A 26,257-nucleotide genomic window follows, 5' to 3' on the forward strand; every position below is an offset into this window, starting at 1 on the left:
GTGTCATATTACATCGAATTTTCCGGCCTTCTTCTGCGGTGCTACCTCTACAAGAGAACCGTGCCACATTGCCGAACCTGCAACGAGACAGGCCACAGAGAGGACGTCTGCCCGCGGCCCCCCGCCACACCCAAGTGCAGAGAGTGCGGCACTTCGCTAGCAACGGAGCAGCACGAGTGCCACCCTCGGTGCTCTCTGTGCGGCGGGGATCACCCGACAGCAGCGAAAGCCTGCCCCAACAGGTTCCTGCCGCCCGTCAACCGCCGGAAACCGCAGCAGACCCCGAGAGCAGGCTCCTCGTCTCCGAGGCCGCGTGGCGAGCACTCAGCATCCCGCAAGTCGCGGTCCCCGAAACGACGCGGAGCTGTCCAAGGGAGGAGCAGTTCCAGGCCGCGTTCCGGTTCCAGGCGTAGGACCTCATCGCGACGACGGACGCCATCCCATGGCAGGACCTCGAGCCGTGGTCGTTCCGCAAGCGGCAGTAGGGGAAGCAAGGGAGCAGCGCAGGTCACGCAGCAGGTGAGCTGGGCACAGGTTGTTTCTCCCAAAGCTCGTCCCCCCCCCTGTTGACACAGAGCTGGCACAGGCACATGCCCAGATTAGGCGTCTCACTGAAGAAAACGCAAAACTCAAATCAGAAATCACTAGCGTGCACGCAGAATTCGTAGCACTTAAAGATGAATTACTTGGAAGAAATAGCACTACCCATACACAAAACACTTCAACCCCACCCCCGGAGAAGCGGAAACGGGAAGAACAGCCAGCTCAAAAAGTCACTTCAAACCCGACACCGCAACGAGCAACCGCGCAGCCCACTGCACCGCAGGGAGTCATACCCGTCCAATATGCCACTCTCCAGAAGGTAGAAGAGGTAGTAGCAAAAGCTATTCAGAGCCTTCAGACATCCCTACAAGCTACCATGCAGCAACAACTCACAGCTATACAACAGTCAGCGGCACAACAACAACAATACGCAACTCAACAACAACACTCTAACACTCAGTTGGCGGAACGCATCATGAGGCTAGAGGAACGCATACTAGCACTGGAAGCTCGTCAGAGCCGGCGCCCCAAGAAAACAGCTCATCAGACCCTACCAGAATTGCCAGATTCTCTGGGCTCCCCAGAACCCCATCTTGTGCACGCATCACCACCCCTTGATAACCAAGATGGCTCCGCCTCAACATATATGCAGTAAGCGCGGGGGCTCCTCAGGCGAAACCACGGTGTGGTAGTGGAAGTGCCGGGGCTACAAGAACAAGTATGGATCACTGATACAATACATCGCTACATCAACAAGACCACCTGCAATCATCGCACTGCAAGAAACGAACACACACGTCCGCCTACCCGGATACGTCACTTATGGCACCGATACGGGCAGCAGCCTTCACACCCTGGTCAGTAAGAAGCTAGTGGCCGTTCAACACCATCTCCAGCAATCCGAACCGCTTGCCATTCTGCTCGAAATTATCCCACAGGCAACAAAGAAGAAGGGTCCCATGTTTGTTCTAAACGTCTACTGTCGGCCGAAAAGCGCGCCATCGGTCCTCAAACTGGTTTTGGAGCAAGCCACGCACGCAGCACGCAACCATCCGCTTCTAATTGTGGGCGACTTCAATGCAGCCCACCCCCTCTGGGGTTATACGTACACCAACCCCAGGGGAAACATGCTTCACAAAGTTATTGAGGACATGGATCTCACACTCGTCACCGATCCAAAGAATAGCACGAGGCTCGGCACAAGTGTTCAAAGAGACACGAACCCCGACTTAACCCTCACCAGAAATATCCCCCAAGCTTGCTGGACCAATCTGGAGGAGTACCTAGGCAGCGACCACGCGCTGCTAGCCACCACTCTCCATGGGCTCGAATACAAAGCCAGGATAGGCACGGCTCGCCTCACGGATTGGACCAAGCTGCGGGAGATAAGAGAAGAAAGAGCTGCGAACGAACAGAGCCAACAGCTTCAGTCAATTAAGGACTGGATCACTCAGCTTCAGAAGGATGTGAAGGCGCACACCAAAATGCTTGAAACATCCACCACCACTCCAAGCATCGACGCTCGCTTGCTCCACATGTGGGAAGCCCGGCGTAGCCTGCTGAAGCGTTGGAAAAGGCAAAGATTAAATCGCAAGCTCAAGAGGCGAATAGCACTACTCACACAAGAGGCTGCGGAATACGCTACCACACTATGCCGAGAGAATTGGCTATCCCTCTGCGACAGCTTGAGAGGAAGACTGAGTACTTCCAAGACGTGGAAGTTATTGAGGTATTTAATCAACCCGGCCAGCAGCAAAACGGAATCCCACCACAATATGGCCCGTGTAATTCACCAATTTCCTGGAAATGAGGCGGACCTCCTTTTGGCTCTCAAAGCCTAGTACTTCCCCACACAGCCATCGGAGCCTCTGCCACTCTACACCGGCACCCCTAACGAGCTTCTAGATGAGGACATTCATCTACATGAGGTAACAGCGGCGATAATGGGCTTGAGACGCCACACAGCCCCGGGAATGGACCAAATTACCAACAAGGCACTCGTAAATCTTGACAGCTCCTCGCTACTAGAGCTTACCGCTCATCTTAATGAAGTATGGAGGAAAGGAAACCTTCCCGAGGACTGGAAAATAGCCGAGGTTCGTCTGATACCGAAGCCAGGCAAGCCACCAGCCATTGAGAACCTACGACCGATCTCCCTCACTTCGTGTGTAGGAAAGCTCCTAGAGCACATCGTTCTCAATCGGTTACAACCATTCCTGGAGGACTCGGGGAAACTTCCAACAACGATGATAGGATTCCGTCCACACCTCTCAACTCAAGACATCCTACTTCAGCTGAAAGAGGAGGTGATTGTACCAGCGACACGCAACTCCCCCACGGCTATCCTCGCCTTAGATCTTAAAGGGGCGTTCGATAACGTCAAGCACACAACAATCTTACAGAGGCTAAACGCGCTGGGCTGTGGGGCCAGGACGTACTCCTATATCAGAGATTTCCTCTCAGATAGAAAAGCCATCCTAAAGGTCGGGGACAAAGCCACAAACCCCTTCCTACTGGGCGGGCGCGGCACACCACAGGGCGCAGTGTTATCCCCTCTCCTTTTCAATATCGCCCTAATAGGCCTACCGCCGCTCCTCGATAACATCCCAGGGATCCGGCATGGCCTATATGCTGACGACATTACCATCTGGTCGTCCACAGGATCCATCGGGGAAATAGAGAACCGCTTGCAGGAAGCTGCAGACGTGGTGAGCGACTATGCTAAGTCATGCGGGCTCAGCTGCGCCCCCCAAAAGTCGGAGCTACTCCTGGTCTCACCGCGAAAGAAGCACAGATGCGACTCGCCCACTATCAACATACAGCTGGAGGGACACACCATCGTTCCGTCTCGGAGCGTAAAGATATTGGGAATGGTTTTCCAGTCGGATCGCACCAATACAATATTAATTCAAAAGCTTAAGACTACAACAGCCCAAGTTACGCACATGATCCGGCGAATAACAACCAAGACAAGAGGCATGGGGGAGGCGGACACGCTTCGGCTTGTCCAAGCCTTCGTCGTGTCTCGAATAACTTACGCTATTCCGTACGCACTACTCAACGAGACGGAACTCAAGAAAATCAACACAATGATCAGAAAGGCATATAAGCAGGCGATGGGTCTGCCAATCAGTACGTCCACAGAACGCCTACTACGACTAGGTGTGCACAACACGGCCGAGGAGCTGATCGAGGCACATTTATCCAGTCAGCGAACAAGGCTGGCGATTACGGAAGCAGGGAGGTCCATTCTCTTACGCCTGGGGCTCTCTGCCCCTATGAGCCATCCGACGCCTCAGACTGTGAGCTTACCCCATGCCATCCGGAGAAAAATCACCGTACGTCCTCTGCCTCGAAACATGCACCCAGTGCACCACGCAGAGCGAAGGGAGGCCCGCGCCCTGGCCATACACAAGCGATACGGAACTTTACCCTCTACAGCCTACACTGACGCGGCTTCTTACTCCAGACGCGCAGCCACAACAGCCACCGTAGTCGTCAACACAGAACATCGGAGCAGCATTTCGCTCACACGAAACAATCCCCTCCAAGCCGAGGAAGCGGCCATAGCCCTCGCTCTCTCCCAAACAGAGGTTGAAGTCATAGTGACCGACTCCCAACAGGCGTGCCGCAACTTTGCTAGCGGCAGAATTCATGCCACTACACTCCGGATCATCAATCAAAAGCCGCCAACGAGATCAGTCATGATCATCTGGGCGCCAGCTCATCAAGGCATTCCTGGCAACGAGGTCGCCAACCACGTGGCTCGAGATCTGACCCACCGAGCCGACGCCGAGGAATCTGAACCCGAGCGTATGCACCCTCTAGTCTCTTACCAAGACATCACACAACACTACAAGCTAACCCGCAGAACATATGCACCCCGACACAAGTCACTACCTAGAGAGCAGGAGCGATACCTCCGGGCTCTACAGGTCAATACATTCCGCCACCCAACCAGGAATCACCTCATAGACCCTACAAAATTCTCTCCACAATGCCGCTTCTGCGCAGAGCCCGGGTCCCTCAGGCACATAGTAGGAGGTTGCAGAGCGGCACCATTAAATCATCCGTACCCTTACCCCACTAACGAGCTTTGGGAGAGAGCCTTGGCCAGCTCCGACCTCGAGGATCAGCAACGGCTGATTGCGAGGGCCCAGGACGCGGCCCGAGCTCAAGGCATTCTGGACTGAGGACGCCTCTCCCTAGCTGCTTCACCTAATAAAAATGTTTATTCTCTCTCTCTCTCTGTCGTGACGTCCCAAAAATTTACACCGTGTGTTTGGACCCACCCTCTTTCCCATCGACGGCGATGCATTCGTCACTATATTCTTAGGCTGTCACAAAAAATGGAGGAAGAGAAAGAACGCTCATCAATCTCGCCATGACGGAAGCAGTGAAAAATGTCAAAGGGGATATAATTTAACAAAGTGTGATTTAGCAGAAACTTCTTATTCCACTATGACCGGCATCGCTGTTGTATTTCTAAAGCACGAATAAGATAAATGTAGGTCTTTCCGTGAACAATAAGTGTATACAATATCATAGAAAATGTATATTTTGATTCCACAGCTACCTTAACTTTTCAAAAAAAAAAGCTGAAAAATAAGGATTAAGAAGGGAGCGTGGTAAGAACGCACAAGCTTTCCAATGTTATCCACTGCGAGCATATATGTGTAGTGTTCAAGTTAAGACTGGGGAGAAGGGGATTACTTGTGAGATTGAAAGTGGAACACCTCACCAATCTGTGATTCGTAGATAATATTGTCCTGTTCAGCAATGCCGGGAATAGCTTGAAACATGGGATTGAGGACGTTATCTGACAAAGTATTTGTTTGTTTGAATATCAATATGCAGAAGTCGAACCTAACGTTGAATAGCCTAGAAAAAGAACAAGAATGAAAATTGGCATTGAGCCTTTAGAATCTGTGCAAGAGCAGGCTTATCTAGGCCGATTACTAACAGGGGATGCGCATCATGTGAAGGAAATTCACATGAGAATAAGAATGAATCAAGTCATGGCCGATAGCTTACCGCTGTCTTTGAAAATAAATGTTGACAGTAATCGCAACATATGGGGTAGACACTTGGAGTTTAACGAAGAAGCTCGAGAAGTTAAGGACCACTCAACAAGCGATGTATTGAAAATGACATGCGTAACGCTATGACACCGAAAAATAGCGGTGTTGACCAGACAGGCGACCAGCGGGAGCTATTAGTGTCGTTAAGAATATATCTTGTGAAAGGCATGAACTTCGGCAGGCCATGTAGCGCTTAGGGGTGACAACCAGCGGTACATTATAGTATACATAATGAATGCCAATGCAAGGGAAGTACAGTTGAGGAAGACAGAAAACTAAGTGTTTTGAGGAATTTTGGAAATTTGCGTCAGATTGTGGAGACAGCTATGCGAAGATATGCGTTTCTTGGTGATCGCTGGGAGAGGCTTTTGTCGTGCCGTGTACAATAAAAATGTTGGTGATGATGACAAGAGTGAAGATTTATGATGAACTCTTAGTTAATTGCTCCGGGAAAAAAACCCTTAAGGTGCACAATAGGGTCTTACACCAATTGCGCCCCCTTGGTGGCCGGCAACGTATTTGGTTCTTATTAAACTTTTGCACGCACAAAGACAGGACGTCGAACGAAGAAGGGACACACAACTTCGTTCGTTCGACGTCCTGTCTTCGTGCGCGCCAAAGTTTGATAAGAACCATGTACAACCAACTCACCCGAAATGGAACGCCTTTGGGTAACGTATTATTGCGAAAAAAACGAAGGAAGCAATGGACCCATGCAGACAATCTCTCAGCGCATAACTGCTATCATAAGTAAAAGCGTTGAAAACCTAGAACACAAGGAGGAAGAATTCCTGACACAGGTGCCAATGTTTCAGCGCGGAAGCCCCTCTTGCTCATGGCCAGATGTGCGCATTTATTTATTTATTTATTTATTTATTTATTTATTTATTTAATTATTTAGAAAATACTGCAGGCCCAAGCTAGGGCCTATGCAGGAGGGGTATCAAAAAGGTTTACACAAGCACTGGTAAAAAACATCAAACAGGTCATCACAATTCATGAAGAGAGGGAAAAAATAATATATACATAAACATGACATATCAATGAGCACCTTATGGCCATGAAAACAATTAGAAACATTGCAACTTTAGGAAAAACAATCCTTGGGTACACGACAAGGAAGAAAGGAAAAAAAAAAGCAAGAAGGAAACAAAAGAAAAGCGCTTCACATTATGACGTTAATGCGTCAAATGAGTCACTGTTCTGAAGCAAACATAGCGGCAAAACGTTCCAGTCTGTAATCGTTCGTGGAAAAAATGAAAACTTCAATGTGTTAGTACGTGTTCTAAATGGTGTTATCGATTCAGCATAACGATTTCGAGTCAGTCGTGACATCAGAGGTTGGATGTACGGAACAAGGTTTAATGCGAGATGGTTGTTTTTCAAGTGAGAAAGAAACTTTAATATCAAAATTTTGCGACGTAGCTTAAGTTCCTGGATATTATTTTGTTGCATCATAAAGGTTGGGGGGTCCGTCATGCGGTATCGAGAAAAGATAAACCGAATGGATTTCCGGTGCACCATTTCCAGAGCATCAATCTTTTTCTTAGTGTGTGGGTTCAAAATAATATATGCGTATTCGAGGGCAGGTCTAATGATTGAATTATAGGCCAACAGCTTGACGAATGGAGGGGCTTCTCAAAGTTTGTATCTGAGGAAGCATAACTTACGGAAGGTGGATGCGCATATGTTAGATACGTGGTTATTCCAACTGAGATTCTTTGTTATTGTTACGCCGAAGTACTTATATTCGCTGACTTCTTTGAGTAGGTGAGATGATAGCGTATATGGAAACGAGAAGTAATTTTTCTTTCTGGTTACATTCATGTACACTGTTTTTTTCGGAGTTTAGCTTCGTACCCCATTGGTTGCACCATTGATAAATATTATTCATGCAATTATTTAGAAGCACCTGATCGTCTAGGCCATCCATTTCCTTCAGCATAACACAATGGTCAGCGAACAGCCTTATTTTGACAGGTTCAGGGATAACATTTACAATGTCATTAATATATATTAAAAAAAGCAAGGGTCCTAAAACACTTCCCTGAGGAACATCTGATGTAACCGGAAGTTTGGTTGAGCAGTAATCGTTTATATTAACAAACTGTGTGCGATTAAAGAAGTAAGCGGAAACCCAATCCACAATAAAATTTGGAAGGCCCATATATTTAAGTTTGAAAATGAGTTTAGCGTGAGCAACTAAATCAAAGGGCTTCCTTGAAGTTCAAAAAAATAACCTCAATTTGCCCGGGTTTATCTAGAGTAGTTGCGAAAGTATGTTCGACTGAGACCAAATAAGTAACAGTTGAAAAACCCTTTCTGAAACCACGTTGGAAAGGGGTTAATATATTCCTATTGTTTAGGAAGTCAGTGATATAGTTGGCGATGACATGCTCAAGAATTTTGCAACAGGAAGAAGCGAGAGATATTGGACGATAATTTGAGACCAATGATTTATCATTTGTTTTGAATACTGGCACGATTCGTTCTGTTTTCCAATCGCCGGGAATGCTAGATGAACGTAGGGAAACACTGAAGATGATTACAAAAAAAAAACTGGCAATCATCTCGGCATATCGACGCGGAAATGCATTTTTTTTTTACTAACAGGGCCTGGTGAAGTTTTAGTCTTTAAACTGAGAAGCATAGACACCACGCCTGATGATACGATGTCGGAGTCAAGATGACATGACGTAAGCAATATATCGCTTACAAACAACGAAGAGAAGAGTCCATACACGTCTTCATGTTTAATCTTACCCATATGATGACTGACAAATTTCTGGCACAGTTGCTTGTGAGGGTACCAAATTTTGCCAAATCTTTAGGACTAAACATCCATGTTTGGTTTCTGCGTACATGAGTTCATGTCGCCTTTTTCGTATACGTGTCCTGAGCAGGATAATGGCACCGAAAATACTGTTTCGTCGTTTTGCTTACGTTCTTCGTCCTTGCCAAGGCTGATCTGTGAAGCATCCTTAGACTTGGTACTTGCGGTCTCGGCATTTATTCCGCTGCTCTCGGGGTCGCTCGACTCATCCGTCTCCATGCCCACGTTCTCTTCGTCCACCCTGCGCCATTATAGCATCGTAGGAATAAATTTGCTTATAGTGAACATTACTTTGCTTGGTGGAAACTGCGTGTAAATACTGAGGAAAGCGAAACAGCTTGCGGAAGTGCTCTCATAGACTGTGTGCAACAACGCAGCTATTATCACTTCACTCATTCATGCGACAGCGTCAAATGGACCATTGAGCGAAAAAGCCGGCAATTCTAAATTGCTGCGACGCCCGTTACGAGCAGGCCTCGATGGAGCCGAGGGGCGAAACGGAAGAGCTGCTACCGCGCTGGCGCGCCAGATGTTGCGTGAGGGGATAAGGCCCCAACGCCCGACGCCACTTCACCCTCGCTCTCCGAAGCCAGTATTATCCCCGCGCTCCTAGTCCGTGCCTGCTGGCTATCCGAGCAGGGATAGCCTGCATCAATGAGCTTTGCCAATCGTTTCTCGAAACGGGCCTGCGTCATATGTGGGCAGGATTTCATAAGCGCGGATTCCAGGGATAGGGTGGCAATTCCTCTCTCAACGAGCTCATTCCGTACGATTCTGCTCATCCAAAGTTCGTTAAGAGAGGAACTACTATCCTATGCCTGGAATTCGCGCTTATGAAATCCTGCCCACATACGATGCAGGTCAGTTTTGAGAAGCAATCGGGAATGCTCATTGCTGAAAGCTATCTGTGCTCGATCTTGGACGCTGTCCAAGACCGAGTACGGTAACGGGCCCCAGACGTACTCCCAGCACTTCAGCCCGAAAAGAGATCAGGACCGAAGTAATCGCTTATGTGCATGGGATGACCCAGAACATGACGAAGGTCGCCAGTAGGTACGGTTTACCAGTAGTTTTTTCGGCGCGGCGCAATCTAGCAGGCCAGTGCCCACGCTTTCTTCGGGAACAAAGAACGCTCGATTGCCAAAGAAGCACACAGGTATGTTAAACGCGTCACCGGTGTCGTCTTTATGTTACCGCTCTCGTGTGAAAGGGCCTATATAGGTCAAACCGGGAGATGCGTTAACGACCGAGTACGGTAGCAAGAACTGACACTTATTACTATATACAATGTGCATCTGCCTGCGCACTGATTGGCCTGCAAGTGTAAACCATGGTTGCATAAGCTTAAAATGCTATGCAGAAGTAAGTTTACAACAACTCATGAAGTTAAGTATAGAAGCTTGTCACATTATAATAAGAGCCATAGATTGCGTTAGCGACACGTCGATCCACCTATTTGGTAGCGAGACACGTTGTAGCGACTGTCCGTCTTCCACATTGTCCTCGCTTCTCGGAAAACCAGTTTACCTCGACGTGAAGGTCATTGTGAGGTAACTACCCCCTGGTCTTTCTTGGAATCGAGGCGGCTCCCTGTCTGGGACGCCATCACTGCCACTGGGCAAACCTGTTTTAACTAAAGCTCCGAATACAGCCAGTAGACTCTCCGTTCTCAAGCTGTCAAAACGCGTATACCTTGCCTGCGCTAAACTGAGCTACCAACAACGTCTTTTTGTATTTTGTTTTTCTTTGCCATGGAGAATGCGTAAGCATGCGCTAAACTGTGTGATACCTAGTATTTCCTATTAAATGCGAAGCATTTCTTGGCGAGCATTTGCCACTTTGACAGTATCTATCTATCTAGCCACCTACGCCTTCGTGATCTAATGGTCGTTTCGTGAACTTTGCATCTACTGAAATTGGCATATTATTGTTACGTAAGAAGACGCAGGTGAAAAGCTATATACAAGCATATTTACAACGTATTACGCCGCACTTGGCCAAGAGGCAACAGCCCGCGCTAGCCTCCAATCGTCGTCGTCGTCTTCTTCCCGCTCGCTCTTCGTCATTGGTAATACTATTCCGTAGCACTACTACAAGAGTGTATGACGAACATTTGATTGATTGATAATGACATGAATATCATGACGTGTGTGTCATGTACGTTATAAAACGACCGCCTACATGTTGGCGCTCTCATGGTCGTTTCGTTAACTTGGTAGGTAACAAACTGCCATAGTATGATAGTATGACAAGAGTGTATGAAGAACATAAATGATTGGTCATGACAGGAATATCATGACATGCGTCTCGTGAAAGTCATGAAACAGCTGCCTACGTCTTGGCGCTCTCATGGTCGTTTCGTTAACTTGGTATGTAACAAAAGTCCCATAGTGTGGCAAGTGTGTATGACGAACGTAAATGATAGGTCATGACATGAATATCATGACATGCGTGTCATGTATGTAGGTCATGACACAGTCACCTACGCATTTTTTTCATGGTCGTTTCGTTAATTTGATAGGCTCCGCACTCACTGCTTCGCATAACATCGATTCCCACAGAGCGTGGCATATGACGGATTGTTTCTGGGGCGATCCAATAAACCAGTTCTAATTTAGCGCCCGCAGTTTCCTGTCCTCCTCTTGGTTCGCGTTTCTTCGCGCTACAATCGTTTCGATACATATCAACCAATTGACCCAAGAAGTAGTTTTATTGGATGTGCAGTGGCGGTGGGGAACGCCCATGCGTAAGCGGCACAGCGTTGCTTTCTTACTTCGTGAAAGCTCAGTTAACAACCGGTTTTTTCATAGATACATAAAATTAGGTTTTCGTATTGCCTGACTGTGGGTGCATGACTGGTGCCTTAATGTCCACAAATTTTGGATATTGCCCATTAGACGTTTTGTCCGAGGACAACTAAGCGCTTTTTATGAATTATAAAAGCAGAAGCAAGCCTCCTAACGAGCACAAGACCGGTGCACTTCAATACATGACGTCATACTACCCTGCCGGACTGCCATAGGAACAAATGTGGAAACACCCGACTAAGCCGCGGTGATTTTGGCGTCACAGTTTTCGTCACAGCGGGCTTGGAAATGTAAATTTCGGCGCAAGTAACATGATGTCATAAAGCAGAGTGCACAGGCCTGCTATCTAGGAGGTGCCAGTTTAGCACAGATGGTAAGGCACTCGGTTTCTGAGCGTGAGATCATGGCTTCGAAACTCACTATGGCCAATGTTGTTTCTTTCATATTTTTTTTCCAATTTTTTCATACGTCAGTTTCTCCATTACGACTACCGAGGCGAAGTTAGGACGCCGGCGAGAGCTTGCGCGTAAAAGGAACGCGCGGATAACACAGGCTTCCGAGAGCGAGGGTGACGTGAAAACGCGGCGTTGCCCCCACTCCTTACGCAACACCTGGCGCGACAGCAGATGTTACGTTTCACCCGCCCTGCACATTCAAGGCGCGCACGTGACGTGGCCTCGCAGCCAATGGGAATTTATGTGCCGTTTCGCTGCTACAGACACCGGCGTTTTCGATCAACGGGCCATTCGATGCTTTAGCATAAGACCGGAGAAGAGGCAAATAACCAGGACGAGCGCCACAAGAGAAGTTCGTCCTGTTTACTTGTGTCTCTTAAACTTCGTTTTTTCGTGCCTTGGTAATCGTTCCAATGGGCAGCATTTTCAAAAATTATGTTTTAAAATGTCTGCCGAGTTTCAACAATTTTTGTTAGCAACGTTGAGAGGGTAGTTCCGTCTCATACCATATGAATTTACGGCACCTAGTCAGCGCTTAGCTCTGTTTTATAGCAGTGCTTAGGTCAGAACCAAAGCACTGCTATAAGGTAGCCCTAGCTTGTGACGATTAAGTCCAGTAAATGCGCGTACTATTAAAGGTAGGCACCCTTTCGACGTGACTACTACAAACTTCTTGAAACTCGGCTGGTCGTTTCAAGTATGTGGTTTAAAAGATGCTACGCAGTACCGTTACGCCAGTGTATCGCAGGGAAGCTAAACAGATTACCCAACTGGCAATTGTAAGATTCATGGGTATGCACATCACGAAATGACTAGTTTCGTCATTAAAGAACATATATTTTTTTAATTTTTCTGTACTGAAATAATGCCTACTTAAGTCGCTTCGTGACCACAGGTATTCGAAAGTCTCTCTAAGTCCCCGCTTTGTACGCTAGTATCACCACGTCGTTCCCATACATTAACTCAGGCACGCTATGTTGAACCATCTACCCTTTACGGGTGCAAAATAGGCTCAAATCCAATTTACTACTTTCTAGTGGCAAAGCTCGATTTGGATTAAACAAGAGCGTCTCCTCTCTCGGCGAGTTCACCTGTGATCTCAATGAATGAATGAATGAACGAATCAATCAATCAATCAATCAATCAATCAATCAATCAATCAATCAATCAATCAATCAATCAATCAATCAATCAATCAATCAATCAATCAATCAATCAATCAATCTTCATTTGACATTCATTCATTCATTCATTCATTCGTACATTCATTAAAAATGAATGCTGGGACATGAACTAAAAGCTGCTTGTTGGCAACTTGAACAGGTTCTTGTTCCTATTCACGATGACCACAAATGCAAGGCATAACACGAATCAGTGTGATATTGAGGCTGTGAGTAGATCCAACAAACCAATAGAAAATGCCTTTACGAATAACTAGGCAAACAATCGAGACCCGTAGTTTTAGAGCGCAGGTCCTAGGTGCCCGTTCCTGCGGCGAGCGTCGGCGTCGGCGGCGTAACCGAGCAAACCAGCACAGCGAAAGACGAAAGGGAACGCGGAGCGCAGCGGGGGATGAAAGATGCGAGGAGGAAAGCGAAGAGGAGGGTGCAGCCGAAGCATGAGGCGGAAAGCGGAGGAAGGTATGGTGAAAGCGAGAAAATAAAAGCGTAGCGCGGCGATGATGGCTACGAGATGGCGCCAGAGTAGCACAGGTCGTCTGGTACGTCTGTCGGCGGCGGCTGCTGTGAATCGCCACCAACGCGCTGCCTCTGGCGATATCCGGATTAGCGAGGCAGTTGCGGCAAACTTCGCTCCATTTGCATCGTGCCGGACGAGATAGATTGTCCGCACCAGCCAATATTTCACGAAACGGAAACGAGTATAGAGCTGCGCTAAAATTTTGCTTTAGGTTGTACTGTAATATATAGCCGGTGAATTTTTTATATACGGTAAACATATCGAAATTGGCAAAATAATATTCTCCTGAGTACAGACGTAAATATACCGGATCTCGTTCACTTTAGTGTCCTGCAATCACGCGTGCCAAGTTCGCGGTAGATTCACTATCATAGCCTCCATTTAGCTGGATTAACAGGGGTTCGCAACTTCCACGAGCTTCAGATGTATTAGGATGTGCACAACACTCCTGAGGGCGCTTGAGCCTACCTTACGGTGGTTGCGCGGTTTCTCCACACGAAATCACCGGGAACGCGATTCTCCCCGGCCATTGCCTGTGACCCCTAGCCGAGTGCCAGATCTACATTTGGCTGATGGGCAGGGCCTCCAATTGGAGCACACAGGGCCCGTCTGCAAAAGCCGCAACTGGTTATACATAATTGGTCTCGATTTGCCGCAGTTGGAAACGGAACTTTCTTGTCGTCATACAAGTGTGCCGTGCCAGTCACTGCCATGACACACTGCCGTGACATCTGGGGACTTCCGGGCTAAACCGGCAGTGCGCTGTGCGAGATCGGTAGACGGGTTAGGGTGAGGGAGAAATCTATGTCTGTCCTTTCTGCTTGAGCGTCTGACACGGGCTCAGCTCGGACATGCGCGCCTTACTTGAGTAAGACGTCTTCGAGCGAGGTGGCGGCCAGGCCCATCGTGAAGATGCCCAGGCTGCGCTTGTTTGTCTCAATACCCTGCATGAGCTTGACCAGCTTCGTGTGCTCAGGGTTGCCGAGAGAGAAGACAAGGAAGCCTCGGCGTTCGAGGAACACCTCGGCGCTCTCGACAACGGTCTTGATGAAGCCGATGATGTGCTTCACGTTCGGCATCTCGGTCGTCGTCATGTGCAGCCGATAGCCGATTCCTGCAGAACGCACGCGTGCAGCAGGGCACTGATTCAGTTACGCACGTGGGTGCAGCACTCGGCTAACGCGGGCTTCTACTCAGTCCCCAATTGGACAACCTCGTCGTGCGGAGCTCGAGAAACATTCTTCTTGAGCGTGAGCTAACAATTACGAGATCTACATTATATAAGTCAAAAGTTCTCAACTAAAATTCGAAAAAAGATGAAAAAGAAACCCCGCTAAACATCCGTATGGTACGGTAGCTGCGCCACCTTTCAGCGCTCCCGGCACGCTCAGTTCGGGTACTGCCTGGATATGCAGGTAAATTTTGCTGATGAATATCGCGAATTAGTTGCACTCTTCAAAAAAAATTATAATAAGATGAAGGCGCATTTAATTGTGAGTGGCACGAAATTTGCTATTTTGGCAACTGCTGGCACAATAGGAAAAAAAAAGCAGAGCGCCGACCAAAATGGGATTGCCTAAAAATTCTTAAACGTCTCGGCTGCTCCTTTCTGTGTCCGTGTTTCACTTCGCGCTAGAAGCCAAAATCATATTACCGTACCAACTCGCCCAACTGTCTATCCTTTTGCACGTAAATCATATCCCGAAGAAATTATGTTCCATGGGAGGCATACTTAAACGAAATCGCATTTACTAAGCCTTATTTTCATCCTGCATCAATTATTCTCATTTAGTTTGGGGCACAATGACCGACAAAAAACCTTACTAGTCTTTTAAAAATGCAAATAAATATATTTTACGAATCATTAGTGATCTGCCAACGCTTCATTACACTGAACAAATCTTCAAAAACCTAAAGGTCATTCCAATAACTAACATGTACCAACATAAACTCCTGCGCTAGCCTAAACTTAGCATTAGGGAAAATCGTACGCTGTTTTAGATGTATACAACCTAGAATCATTAGGCAATGTGGCCTATAACACAAGAAAAACTGACCGCTGGAAAGTTTCAAAATGTCGCACTAATTGCGGATTTCAGATGCTAAGGAATAACGTGTCTCGACTGCTAAATGCGCACATCAAAGCAGAAATAGATGTTCTCGACCTAAACTTCGGTAGAAGGAAGGCGTTGTTTTATTGACTAACATGGCGCATGGTCCTCATACATAGCACATATACATATATTTCATAAACAAAACACCGTGTCGAGACATTGCCACTGCTTCTTCAAAAAAAATCTTTGTGTTGAATTTGTTATTTCAGTTCTATTGTTAACTTTACGCCATGCATTCGTAAAAAAATGCCATGTTACTATTATTCTTCTCTTTATACCGTTCTTCACAATGTTGCTTCGTTGCCGTCAATGCCAAGGGGATTAAAATTTTTTTCAAGCCGTAATGGAACGGCTTTTATTCTTAGCCCCTTTCACAATGTGTACGTCATGTTGTGAAGAACAAATAATATGAATGAATGAATGAATGAATGAATGAATGAATGAATGAATGAATGAATGAATGAATGAATGAATGAATGAATGAATGAATGAATGAATGAAGCCCACGTTATTAGCGGGAAGGAATTTCAATCTCGCTCAGAGCTCCCCTGCAAGAACCTCACGCTCACTGCGGTTAGTTTTGTTATAATCACATATGGTCTAAAATGAGCAACCTGCGTTGGGATGTACCACCTAACGTTAGCCAAGTTTTAAAGATAACGCATAGAATATACAAGGACGCAACTAATGGTATTCTGTCAGCAGTGACGTACCACACCAGGAGGAGTTTTTTAATAATTAAACTATCGTTAATTAGATGAGATTGATTAGCGAACTTTTTAACTACTGAATCGAGGGCGTGGATGTTCATAGAAGAATAATAATTGTGTTTTGAAACATCCGATGCAGTTGTTTTCAGTGTAATATGACTAGCGTAATTATTTTTTCCCGCGTTAATCATGCGGCTATGTACATAAGCCGCATGATTACGCGCCCACGCGCCTCGACACCAGCGGTCCCAGGCGTTACTTGGAAGAATTAACTATTCTCAACGCCTGGCTTGGTTGCCACGTGAAACTGGCGAGGCATTGATATCGCCGTTGGTCACCGCACACTGCGAGCTTCCCTTTCCCGTGCGAAACGCAAAGCCGATTCGGTGCGCAGCATTGTTGAGGGTGAGCAGGAGAAAGGCGCTGAGCTAATTCTTCCGAGTAACGCCTGGGGCCACTGTTGTCGTGGCGCGCGGCCGCGTAATCATGCGGCTATTGTTGCGATAGCAGTTATATGGACGCTCCAGGCGTATTTCTGCCGTCGCCGTCGGCGTTGCCGTGATGTTCCCTATTAAGTCCGAAGGAGATAACATCGTCGTCGCGTGCCATATGTGTATGTGCGAGTGAAAGCGTGAGAGTGTGAGCTGACGAGGGCGGCTCAATCTCGCGCGCTCCAGGGAGGAAAGCGGGGACGAAGTGCGCAACGTTCCGTCCCGTGAAAGGCACCGGTTAGAGGGAGGAAGAGGGGGAGGGCGTTCTACTTCGCCAGCGGCTGCGTATATATGGGGCCGTCGCGCGGGGCCTATCCTGAAAGCGATCCGCGATGGGGGCAGAGTCTAGGTGCGAGCAGGGCTGATGGCTTCGTGTGCGCTGTGCTGTCGGCGCTTAGTTCGCGTTGAAACGACAGGCAGCACGAAGGCTAATTCGCTCGCTGCTGCTGCCGCGTTTCCTCACTCCAGCGTTTTGACAGCGTGTTTCGGCGGCCATCGAGAGAGATGGGTACATTTTTGCGTGTGAACGTGTGTGACCACGCTTGTTAATTTAATTAGCGAGCGAATGTCCACACATCTATACTGCCCATAAAGCTACTATCCTCAGTTCATATAGCTGTCTACTAATTTTCTATCGCAATCGATGCTTCGCCTTTCGGGTGAAACTGTGCGTTTCTTTCACATTTCGCGCGTTTACTTCATAAAGCGGAAAATATAATTACGCGAGACATATTACACTGAAAACAACTGAATCAAGTGTTTTAGAACACAATTATTAATTTGGTATAAAAATTTGCAGCCTTAATTCCGTATTTAAAGAGTTAGTTACATAATCTTACCCAATTTTTAATAGTTCAGTCATGGAGAAAGTCCTCCTGGTGTGGTACGTCACCACTGACAGAATGCCGTTGGTTGTGTTCGCGTATATTCTACGTATATTTTATTTTTAAGAACTAGGCTAACGTTCACTAAGACACCCTTGACAAAAAATTTCGACGGCTGGCTATATGCATACACATGCACCAGTATTTGTTGGCACACATGAGGGATGAATATTGAAGTGTTTTCTTGCGGCGAAATGTACGCAATTCTTTCACTACTTGAGGGGCTAGGATAGCATTTTGAAAATTTCCCCTGGTAGCTTCAATGCACGTGCAACCAAAATTATCGACCAAATCTATACAAAATTGCAGTTCATTTTTCCGAAGTTTCTTTTTGCCGCCCAGGAGTTCGCGAATCCTGCGTTCCTTAATTGCAACTGGCACCATTTATGTGTTATCTTGCTTGTGCAGTTCTCTATAAATGAAACAAACGCGGTACAAATTTATTAGTTCCATATGGCTAAGGAGTTCCCCTCAGATTAATTTGTACTTTCTTGACTGAATGCTTCACTTCTATGTCCTCGTGGCCTGCTGGATTTGCTCGTGACACCAAAGATTTGATGTTGCAAATTTTTTATCGTAATGACTAAAAAAAAGACGCTATATAATTATAATCTAATAAGAATACATTGGTAAAAATATTTTAGCGAAACTGCTAAATATGAAATTCCTGAAATCCTCGAGAAATCAGATTCGAAATGCTCTTAGGTAGCGTAACAGTAATTTACTAGTGATTGAAAACACCAAGAATACTAGGAAATCTTATTTAGGACATGTAAGTTTTTGTGCTGTCATATTTGTTTGCACCGTCAAAAAAAAACGCAATGTACCGAATTAATTCGCAAACAACCCCTATATTTTATCTATTTTACCGAATATCAGTATTGTCAAAGAGAGATGTCAGTTTTTCTTGTTCTCGCAAAAACGTCGCTAAGGAGACCCCAGAATAGGCTAAATATCTTATCAACGAGCAAAAACTTCACTCCGTTTAGGATACCATTTCTAAACAAGCGAAAAAAAAAACCAGCAGCATTTAGCGGAAAAGCTTCTTAAAACGGCAACCTCAGACACGCACCGTACTTCCTCCGCAGGAAGATGGATGAGCCGCAACACCGCACACTCCCCGTGGAGATGATGGCGGAGCGATCCCCGAGGATGTCGGCCTCCTCGATGGAGTTGGTGGCAAGCAAGATGCCCCGCTGGGCGCGGTTCTTCAGGATAGCATGCCACAGAGCGTTGCGCGCCTCCGTGTCGCAGCCTACGGTCGGCTCGTCCAGCAGCAGCATCTGCAGTTCCGACGGTGCCAGCTAAATTGTTCATCGCTGGTTTGCTTTAGTGTAACTGGGTAGGCGATTTGGAGAAAAACAAAGGCGAACACTCTGCATCTTTGGTAGTGCCTTTTGACAAATAATTTTCCCGGTACTGGCTGCTAGGCGTATGCGAATCACGAGGGAACCAAGCTGCCCCTTACATTTGAGGCAAGCGCCTTTAATGTCGTTTCAGGCCGGTTGTACAGGAGGGAAATGTATTGGGGTATACAGACAAAAAGTGCCACCAATTTATCTTCGGCTGAAAACTGTACATTTTGCGAACTATAGAAGTAATTTAAAATCTGCAAATCCGTGCGCTTTACTGTGCACCATACCCGAACGTATAACACATAATGTTCTGCCAAGCTCAAACGCAAGTTATATGCGCAAGACATTGATGTGCGGTATCTACATGACTGCTTAGCGCTGACACGCAAACCCGGAGTGGATACTTAGTGCCTATGGTGTTGCGCTGCTTAGCACGGGGTCGCCTGATCGAATCCCGGACACGGCAGCCGCATTTCGTTGGGGGTGAAATGCGAAAACACCCGTGTGCTTAGATCTAGGTGCACGTTAAAGAAGCCCAGGTGGTTCAAGTTCTCGGAGTCGCCCGCTACAGCGTGCCTCATCATCCCGTCGTTATTTTGGCGCGTAAAATCCCATTTTTTGTTTTTTGATTGCACGCGGAAACGCTAGAAAGTTATAGAATGCCATTTGCGCGAGCAAATATCTTTTTAAGTTTCCTATTTGCGTTCGCCATATCTGTTAATCCGTCCTCCCTAATAACCGTGAACCAAGAATCCTTATTAGTAAATTGCTAGGCTGGATGCTAGCATGCTCTCACTCGCCATGGTATAGTTTCAAAGCGCAATTGAACATCAAATATCAAAATGGAGGTACACGCTTCTTCAAATTTTCCTGTCCAAACCATACAAGTTGCGGCGCTTGGTCAGGAGTTGCGACCAAGCAAACAACGCGCAGAATGTGAAGCCTCAGTAGGCGTTTTCTCGAATCGAGACAACGCCTACTGAGACTTCGCATTCTCTCAATCTGTGTGAAACGGGAGCAAATGCCAGTGAAACGCTGTGTGCCATTGGGCCAAGGACTTGTGCATTTTGTTCTACCTGTGGTTCACCGATAAGAGCAATTCCAAGCTGCAGCTTCCGTTTCTGGCCGGTGTTGAGGCGTCTAACGAGCTTCTCCTTGTAGTCCTGCATCTGCAATGACATCACGATCAGCTGCAGGGAGTCCACGGTCTGAGTGTCACTCATCCCACGGATCTGCAGAGGCAAAAAAGTTACAGTGACCGTTCGCTTCGTGAACGCAGGTGAGGCGCAAAAGTATTGGTGCTATAGCCCACGCGAAGCTATCGGCCTTCGGTGCGCCTAGATGACTCGACTGTCCGCATCACAGATCGCTTTCAAGATAGGGCTTGCGCGGCCGCGCCATACGCAGCAGCAGGCAGAGTAGAACGCTCCCCCCCTTCTCCCTCCCCTCCTTCCGGCGTCTCACGTGCGACGGAAGACTGCGCACTTGCTACCCGCTTTCCTCGCTTGAGCGAGAGATTGATCTGCCATCGTCGGCTCACCGCCACATGCTTTCACTCGCACATAGAGCATACAATCACGAGACGAATCAAGTACGTGCATACCGCAGACAGAAGCCGTAATAACGGCCAGGGGAAAAAAATTAAATTATGGGGTTTTACGTGCCAAAACCACTTTCTGATTACGAGGCACGCCGTAGTGGAGGACTCCGGAAATTTCGACCACCTGGGGTTCTTTAACGTGCACCTAAATCTAAGTACACGGGTGTTTTCGCATTTCGCCCCCATCGAAATGCGGCCGCCGTGGCCGGGATTCGATCCCGCGACCTCGTGCTCAGCAGCCTAACACCATAGCCACTGAGCAACCACGGCGGGTAACGGCCAGGGGAGGTCAACCCAGCGCGCTTCTGCCTACCCTCCTCCTCCGCGACGCTTCGCTCAAAGCCACCTAGGCATTCCTCTATGAGTGGCGTTGCTTTGCCGCGCGCTTCTTCGTACTTTCACCGGCGCGCGATTCTCTTCTCCACTCCCAGGAGCATTCTTTCCAGGCACCTTCCTCTTCCGGCGCTGCCTTCGCTCGGGACTTCAAATGTACTTTCACCGATTTCACTGGTGGGCCATGTACGCTTGCACGTAAGAATGACTTCTACTTAATAATAATAATAATATTTGGGGTTTTACGTGCCAAAACCACTTTCTGATTATGAGGCACGCCGTAGTGGAGGACTCCGGAAATTTTGACCACCTGGGGTTCTTTAACGTGCACCTAAAGGCTCAACCAGACGTACGCGTTCCAATGCGCCCGCACGCGCCGCACCACGCCTGGGCGCGTACGGCGTCAGGCGCGGAGGCTGTTTCGCGTGTAGGCGCGCGGCGGCGTGGAGACCTACAACCGCTAGGTTTTTCGCGCCCGCGCCGGAAGCTGCCGCTCGCGTCAGTAGCATGACGCGCCTCACATGACCACGGCAAGCCAACGTCACTTCCGGAACGACTCTTCGCGCGACGTTCAGGCAAGCCCGGGTAGGGTGGCTAGAATGGGAGGTGTCAGCATCGGCTGGGCTGCGCCGCGTATGGTGGTGCGGCATTTTTTCATGACAGCGACAGGTGGCGCGCTCGTCGTCTTCGAGATGCCTAGCGTGATGTGTTTGAGCAATCTCTCCGGCTCCAAGCGCGCGTCGTGAAGTCTGTGGTGAAGTTAGCTTCGCCTTCCCCGCTTTTGTTTGCTCGTCATAAGGAGTTCTGAGTAGCCTTCTTGACCCACGCCACTGGAAAGATTTAGTCGGTATGCAGAGTAAGCTGGACGATCTCCTGGATGTGGGCCACCTAAATGAAGTTCACGAGATGGTAAAGCATTGTGATGCGATGCGATCATCGTGAAATGGTGGGATCAAATAGCGACTCTCGCATGCCCTACTACGTTAGCGGGTATGTTAGCAGGAAAATGCTAATGAGAACAAAGTGCGAAGAGTGTTCTCTAGCTGTTGCTTCAAGCGAAAGACTCGCGCCTGCTTCCGGAAGAGTCGTGCCTTACCAACCACATGGATAGAGGTGGCCTACTTTACCTATCTCAAGCACTAAAAGACTTGGTTGCTGCGATGGAAGATGCCTTCACGCATTGTTTCAGCTTTAACAAGTGGAAAGCTGACAGCATCATGGGCCTTATTTTCTGCCTGTCAATAAATAAGCTGGGTGTGGTTGGCTGTGCGCAGCATAGCGTAGAAATCACCAACCAAGTTATACGGCTTTTTGTCATCACGAGGTTGCACAACCTTGTCGCAGGAGAGAAGGCATCGAAGCAAGGGAAGCGAGAAAAAATGAAGTACCTCAAGTTGAGGCGCACAACATAACTGCATAATTGCAAGGTTTATATCAGCAAGACTAACATAAAGCGTTTATAATGTAAAACAGGAATTGTTCCCATCACATTGTATGCACAGAAATATCTGCATATGTGAACAATATCTGAACAGAATTTCCCACCCGACAAATTATTGTTTGCACTGCACCTCGTTCACCGTTTCTGGGTATATACCTCCATTATATATTGGATTTGCGCTCCATTTCATGTCATATTGTTTGTTTGAGAGCTAACAACCATGTATATAGAGTCGTGTGTATTATCTTATTAACAATAAATATTCTTTTGTTTTTGTAAGGCATTTTTGGCGTTATCTGAGGGGTACTAAATACGCGAACTTAGTTCTTTGCAGGTTTCTAATATTGGAAACCAAATTTCCCTTAGCGCTCTCATCATGCTGAGTTTTGACCACTGGTGCCTACAGTTGTACCTTTCAGTGCAAAATTAAAAAAAAACTTGAAATAATTATGTTTCACTCGAGCGGCCCGTTTCAACTGATGAGGCGCGCACCAACCAGTAGACGATTAGGACAAACGCCTGTAGCTCAAGACACTAATAAAGTCACGCCAAACAAAACTTCATACGGCACCCCATAATAGTCCCTTAAAATGTAAAAGCGGCACTGGCAAACTGCAAACAACCGCCTACTGCGGAAGCTTTCTCTGTTTGGTGCAATTATGAGTTTCACAAGTGTTGCAATGAGCGCGAAGCTAAAGCGCGGCGATAAAATGACCGAAATTTAGTACATAGTACGTTAGGCCAGCTGCAGTGATAAAGCCACCTAGCCTTGAAAATGATTTTCCGATGCGCGTTTTGCGCCCCAACAAGCCGCGGAGCGAGAAAGCACTCCACAGCGGAACCAAATAACCGAAGCGACAGCGTACGGGAGGCATCTCGGAGCTGACAGCAGCGCCCTGAAAAAATGCTGCCTCTCCGGCGCTCCGATGCCGACACCTCCCCCTATAGCCACCATAGCCCGGGCAAGCTGCATCTACAGTGTCCTAGAAGGCTTTCTAGAAGGTTCTAGAAGGCTAGAAGGCAACGTCGGCTTTCTAAAACACTGTACTGCATCAGTATCTGGTGATGCTATGCCGATGCTGCTGCAGGTTTCGCCGGGCTCACAATACTCATATTAGGTCGCAGTTGAGCTGACTGACCCACAAGGAGTAGTAAAATATGTTTCCGAGATATAAAAACAAATTTTAAGCTAAAATTATTGTGTTTTCTTGCAATATGTGACACATTGCTTAACATGGCCGTTAAGCGAAGGCTAGACTGCCTTGAACATGGCAAGCTAGCAACACTGCGCCGCCGCGACGAGACGCGCGGCTACGCGCGGCAACTCATGCATCGTTTGGGTGCGCGCCCTCTTTCTCGGTCGGGCGCGACGCGACGTCGAGTCAGCGCGGCGTGTGCGGACGCACTGGAACGCGTACGTCTGGTTGAGCCTTTAGGCGCCCGTTCCTAGTTGAGCGCCGGCGAAAGACTCGGCGTAAACGAGCGGCTCAGTACAGCGAAGGATGAAAGACCGAATGGGCAGCGCAGCGGGGGATGAAAGATGGCGATAAGCAAGAGAGCGCGAGGAGGAAAGTGGAGGAGGAAGGTATGGCGAAAGCGGGAGAAGGAAAGCGTACTGCCGCGCAAGCGTAGTGCCGCCGCGACGACCGCTATGATATGGCGCCAGAGTAGCGCGCCGTCATGTGTTCACGATGAAGCCATCGATAAGGCATCTGGTGAGCGTGTCCCCCGATACCAAATATGGAAACAAGGGGACGCATGAGCGAAGGTCTGTCTGCAGCGGCTGCTGTGAATCGCGCTCACACGCGCTCACACGTCACCCACGCCCTGCCTTTCGCGATCTCCCGAATAGCTAGGTAGTCGCATCACACTTCGCTCCTATGTACTGTGCCGCAGGAGATATTGTCCACGCCAGCCACGTTACTCACAGCGTTCTCTTCCTGATATAAACCTTCTACCTGTAAAAGCACAATACAAAAAGATTGACACGCGAAGCGAAAACATGTATCGTGCTCCGCTCAAATTTTGCATTAGGGAGTATCTTAATCGTCCGTGAATATTTTATTCCAACGTTTTTGGTGAGAATGATTCTTAATTGGTACTTCCTATTAACTGCGACGGCGCAGAGCCCAAGTGATCTAAGGTGGTATAGTTTGTTGCATGCTCCGTCTTTCTGTTTGCATTCTTTTATCCCTTTAGTGAGCTGAAGTTGACGTTTTGTCTTAGCACTGTTTGATAGTTGTTAAGTACTACAAAGTGTGTTTTTTTCGTTTAATTTGCAGCTGGATTTGTTCATTTCTGGTACCGAGGCAACAGCTCGGGTCTGTGAAAATACACAAACCAATTCGTTACACTACTGTGTGCGAGTGACAAGAGAGTTAAGGAAGGAAGGCAGAAGTGGGGCCAGTTCCTGATCGCACTGCATACGTGGTCATTAAGAGCAATGGTAGAACAGAGATGTCGCTGGAGCCGACGTTCCGACAAGAGGACTTGACCGTATTGCTCAGGCATCTTGGTCGTGAAGACGTCATCTTGCCGAAACGATGGCTCCAGAGAGATGGGCTGCTCGACCACTGTTGATAAACTCTGCATCGTCCTGGGGAATCTGTCTTGTTTTAATTTTCTTTTGCGCGCGTAGTTGCGTTAGTAATCAACTTTCATGGAAGCAGGCTTTGGTACCCCAAGCTACTCATGCCAGAACTGCAGAAGTGGATGCAGTGAAACCTGCCATCTTTCGTTGACTGGGACTGATAGTTAACTTTTATAATGTTGGGATATCAGATCGCTAATCAAACTAATGTATCAAGGACACTCTGGTCAAGTCAGTTATGCGGCGCCTGCCTAGCCGTGGTTAGCCCATCGCTGCTCACGGGGCAATTCTCTCTTCTTACAGCTGAGGACTGAAGATTAAAAACCAGCACACCATAATACGCTGTGAAATTGAACATCTCATCTAGCCCTTAAACTAATAGTCCTTTTGTGAATTCAGGGCTTACAAGAGGAATGGTTGCGAATCTCGGATATTTCCGCACTACCTTCGCCACTAATTTGTTTGCTTATACTGTAGGTACAGCACAAAATAAGAATGCGGGATATGTTGAATGAGCCTGTCTGAATAAGGTTCACGATCGAGTCACGCTTATGGTATCCTTACCCTGCCAAATAGCCAGAGGTTTTCCTCGACGGTCATCTCGCGGTAAAGTGCGAAATGCTGCGGACAGTAGCCGACCGCCTGCCGCACCGCTTTCTTCTGTTTGCGTACGTCCATGCCGTTCACAAAGCACGTACCGCTGTCCGGTTTCACCGCCCCTGAAATCACACGTTGTTTGCGAATCAGGTGTAAATGAGGGCATTGCGGAAAGCAGTCGACAAATGACAACCACTTAGCATGAAAATAGTTTATTCGCTGTTCTGTAGCAGTTTATGAGTATTTAAGGTGCCGGTTCACGTGAGTATACATTCCCCTCGGAAGGTACATATTGTACGCAGTAAAATAGGGCACCTCGTCTCTGAAACCTCCGACAACCGAATTCATCACAGAGTTAGTTCGATCTTGCATATCAGTCTCACAATGAACGCCACTCCCAAATATTAGTCGAGGTGGCTGCATTTGATCAAACTGTACAACGGAATTGATCACTTTAAGCATATTTTCTCAAGTCGTTTTAGAGCGCAGCTCTTAAGCGCCCGTTCCTATGTTGAGCGTCGGCGTTCCTCGGTTTCATGCCTCCTAACCAAGCGAACGAACACAGCGAAAGATGAAAGCTCACGCCGAGTGCAGCGGCAAATGAAAGAGGACAACGCGAGAAGCAAAGTGGAGGAGGTGGCTACAGTGAAAGCATGAGGCGCAAAGTGGAGGAGCAACGGAGGGGAAACGGCCTGCGCACGCGCTGAGTTGCCGGCGGCCCCGGT

At 47.7% G+C, this 26,257-nt stretch overlaps 1 protein-coding gene and 1 long non-coding RNA gene across 2 annotated transcripts in view; one reads left to right on the top strand and one right to left on the bottom strand.

Annotated features, from left to right (window-relative positions):
- Window positions 1–26,257, bottom strand: part of LOC135902778 (phospholipid-transporting ATPase ABCA3-like) — a 173,572-nt gene that overhangs the window by 65,584 nt on the left and 81,731 nt on the right. Inside the window, exons 11-15 of the mRNA XM_065433016.2 lie at window positions 25,500–25,654; window positions 20,048–20,203; window positions 18,689–18,899; window positions 14,282–14,531; window positions 8,568–8,698 (exon numbers count right to left, since the gene is read on the bottom strand). Of these exons, the coding sequence (XP_065289088.2) occupies window positions 8,568–8,698; window positions 14,282–14,531; window positions 18,689–18,899; window positions 20,048–20,203; window positions 25,500–25,654 (903 nt within the window). The remainder of the gene's footprint in view (window positions 1–8,567; window positions 8,699–14,281; window positions 14,532–18,688; window positions 18,900–20,047; window positions 20,204–25,499; window positions 25,655–26,257) is intronic.
- The window catches only part of LOC135905591 (uncharacterized), a 49,896-nt gene that overhangs the window by 20,576 nt on the left and 3,063 nt on the right, over window positions 1–26,257 (top strand). The window lies entirely within an intron of this gene.

Source organism: Dermacentor albipictus, chromosome 1, assembly GCF_038994185.2.
Source record: "Dermacentor albipictus isolate Rhodes 1998 colony chromosome 1, USDA_Dalb.pri_finalv2, whole genome shotgun sequence".
Classification (NCBI taxonomy): Eukaryota; Metazoa; Arthropoda; class Arachnida; order Ixodida; family Ixodidae; genus Dermacentor; species Dermacentor albipictus.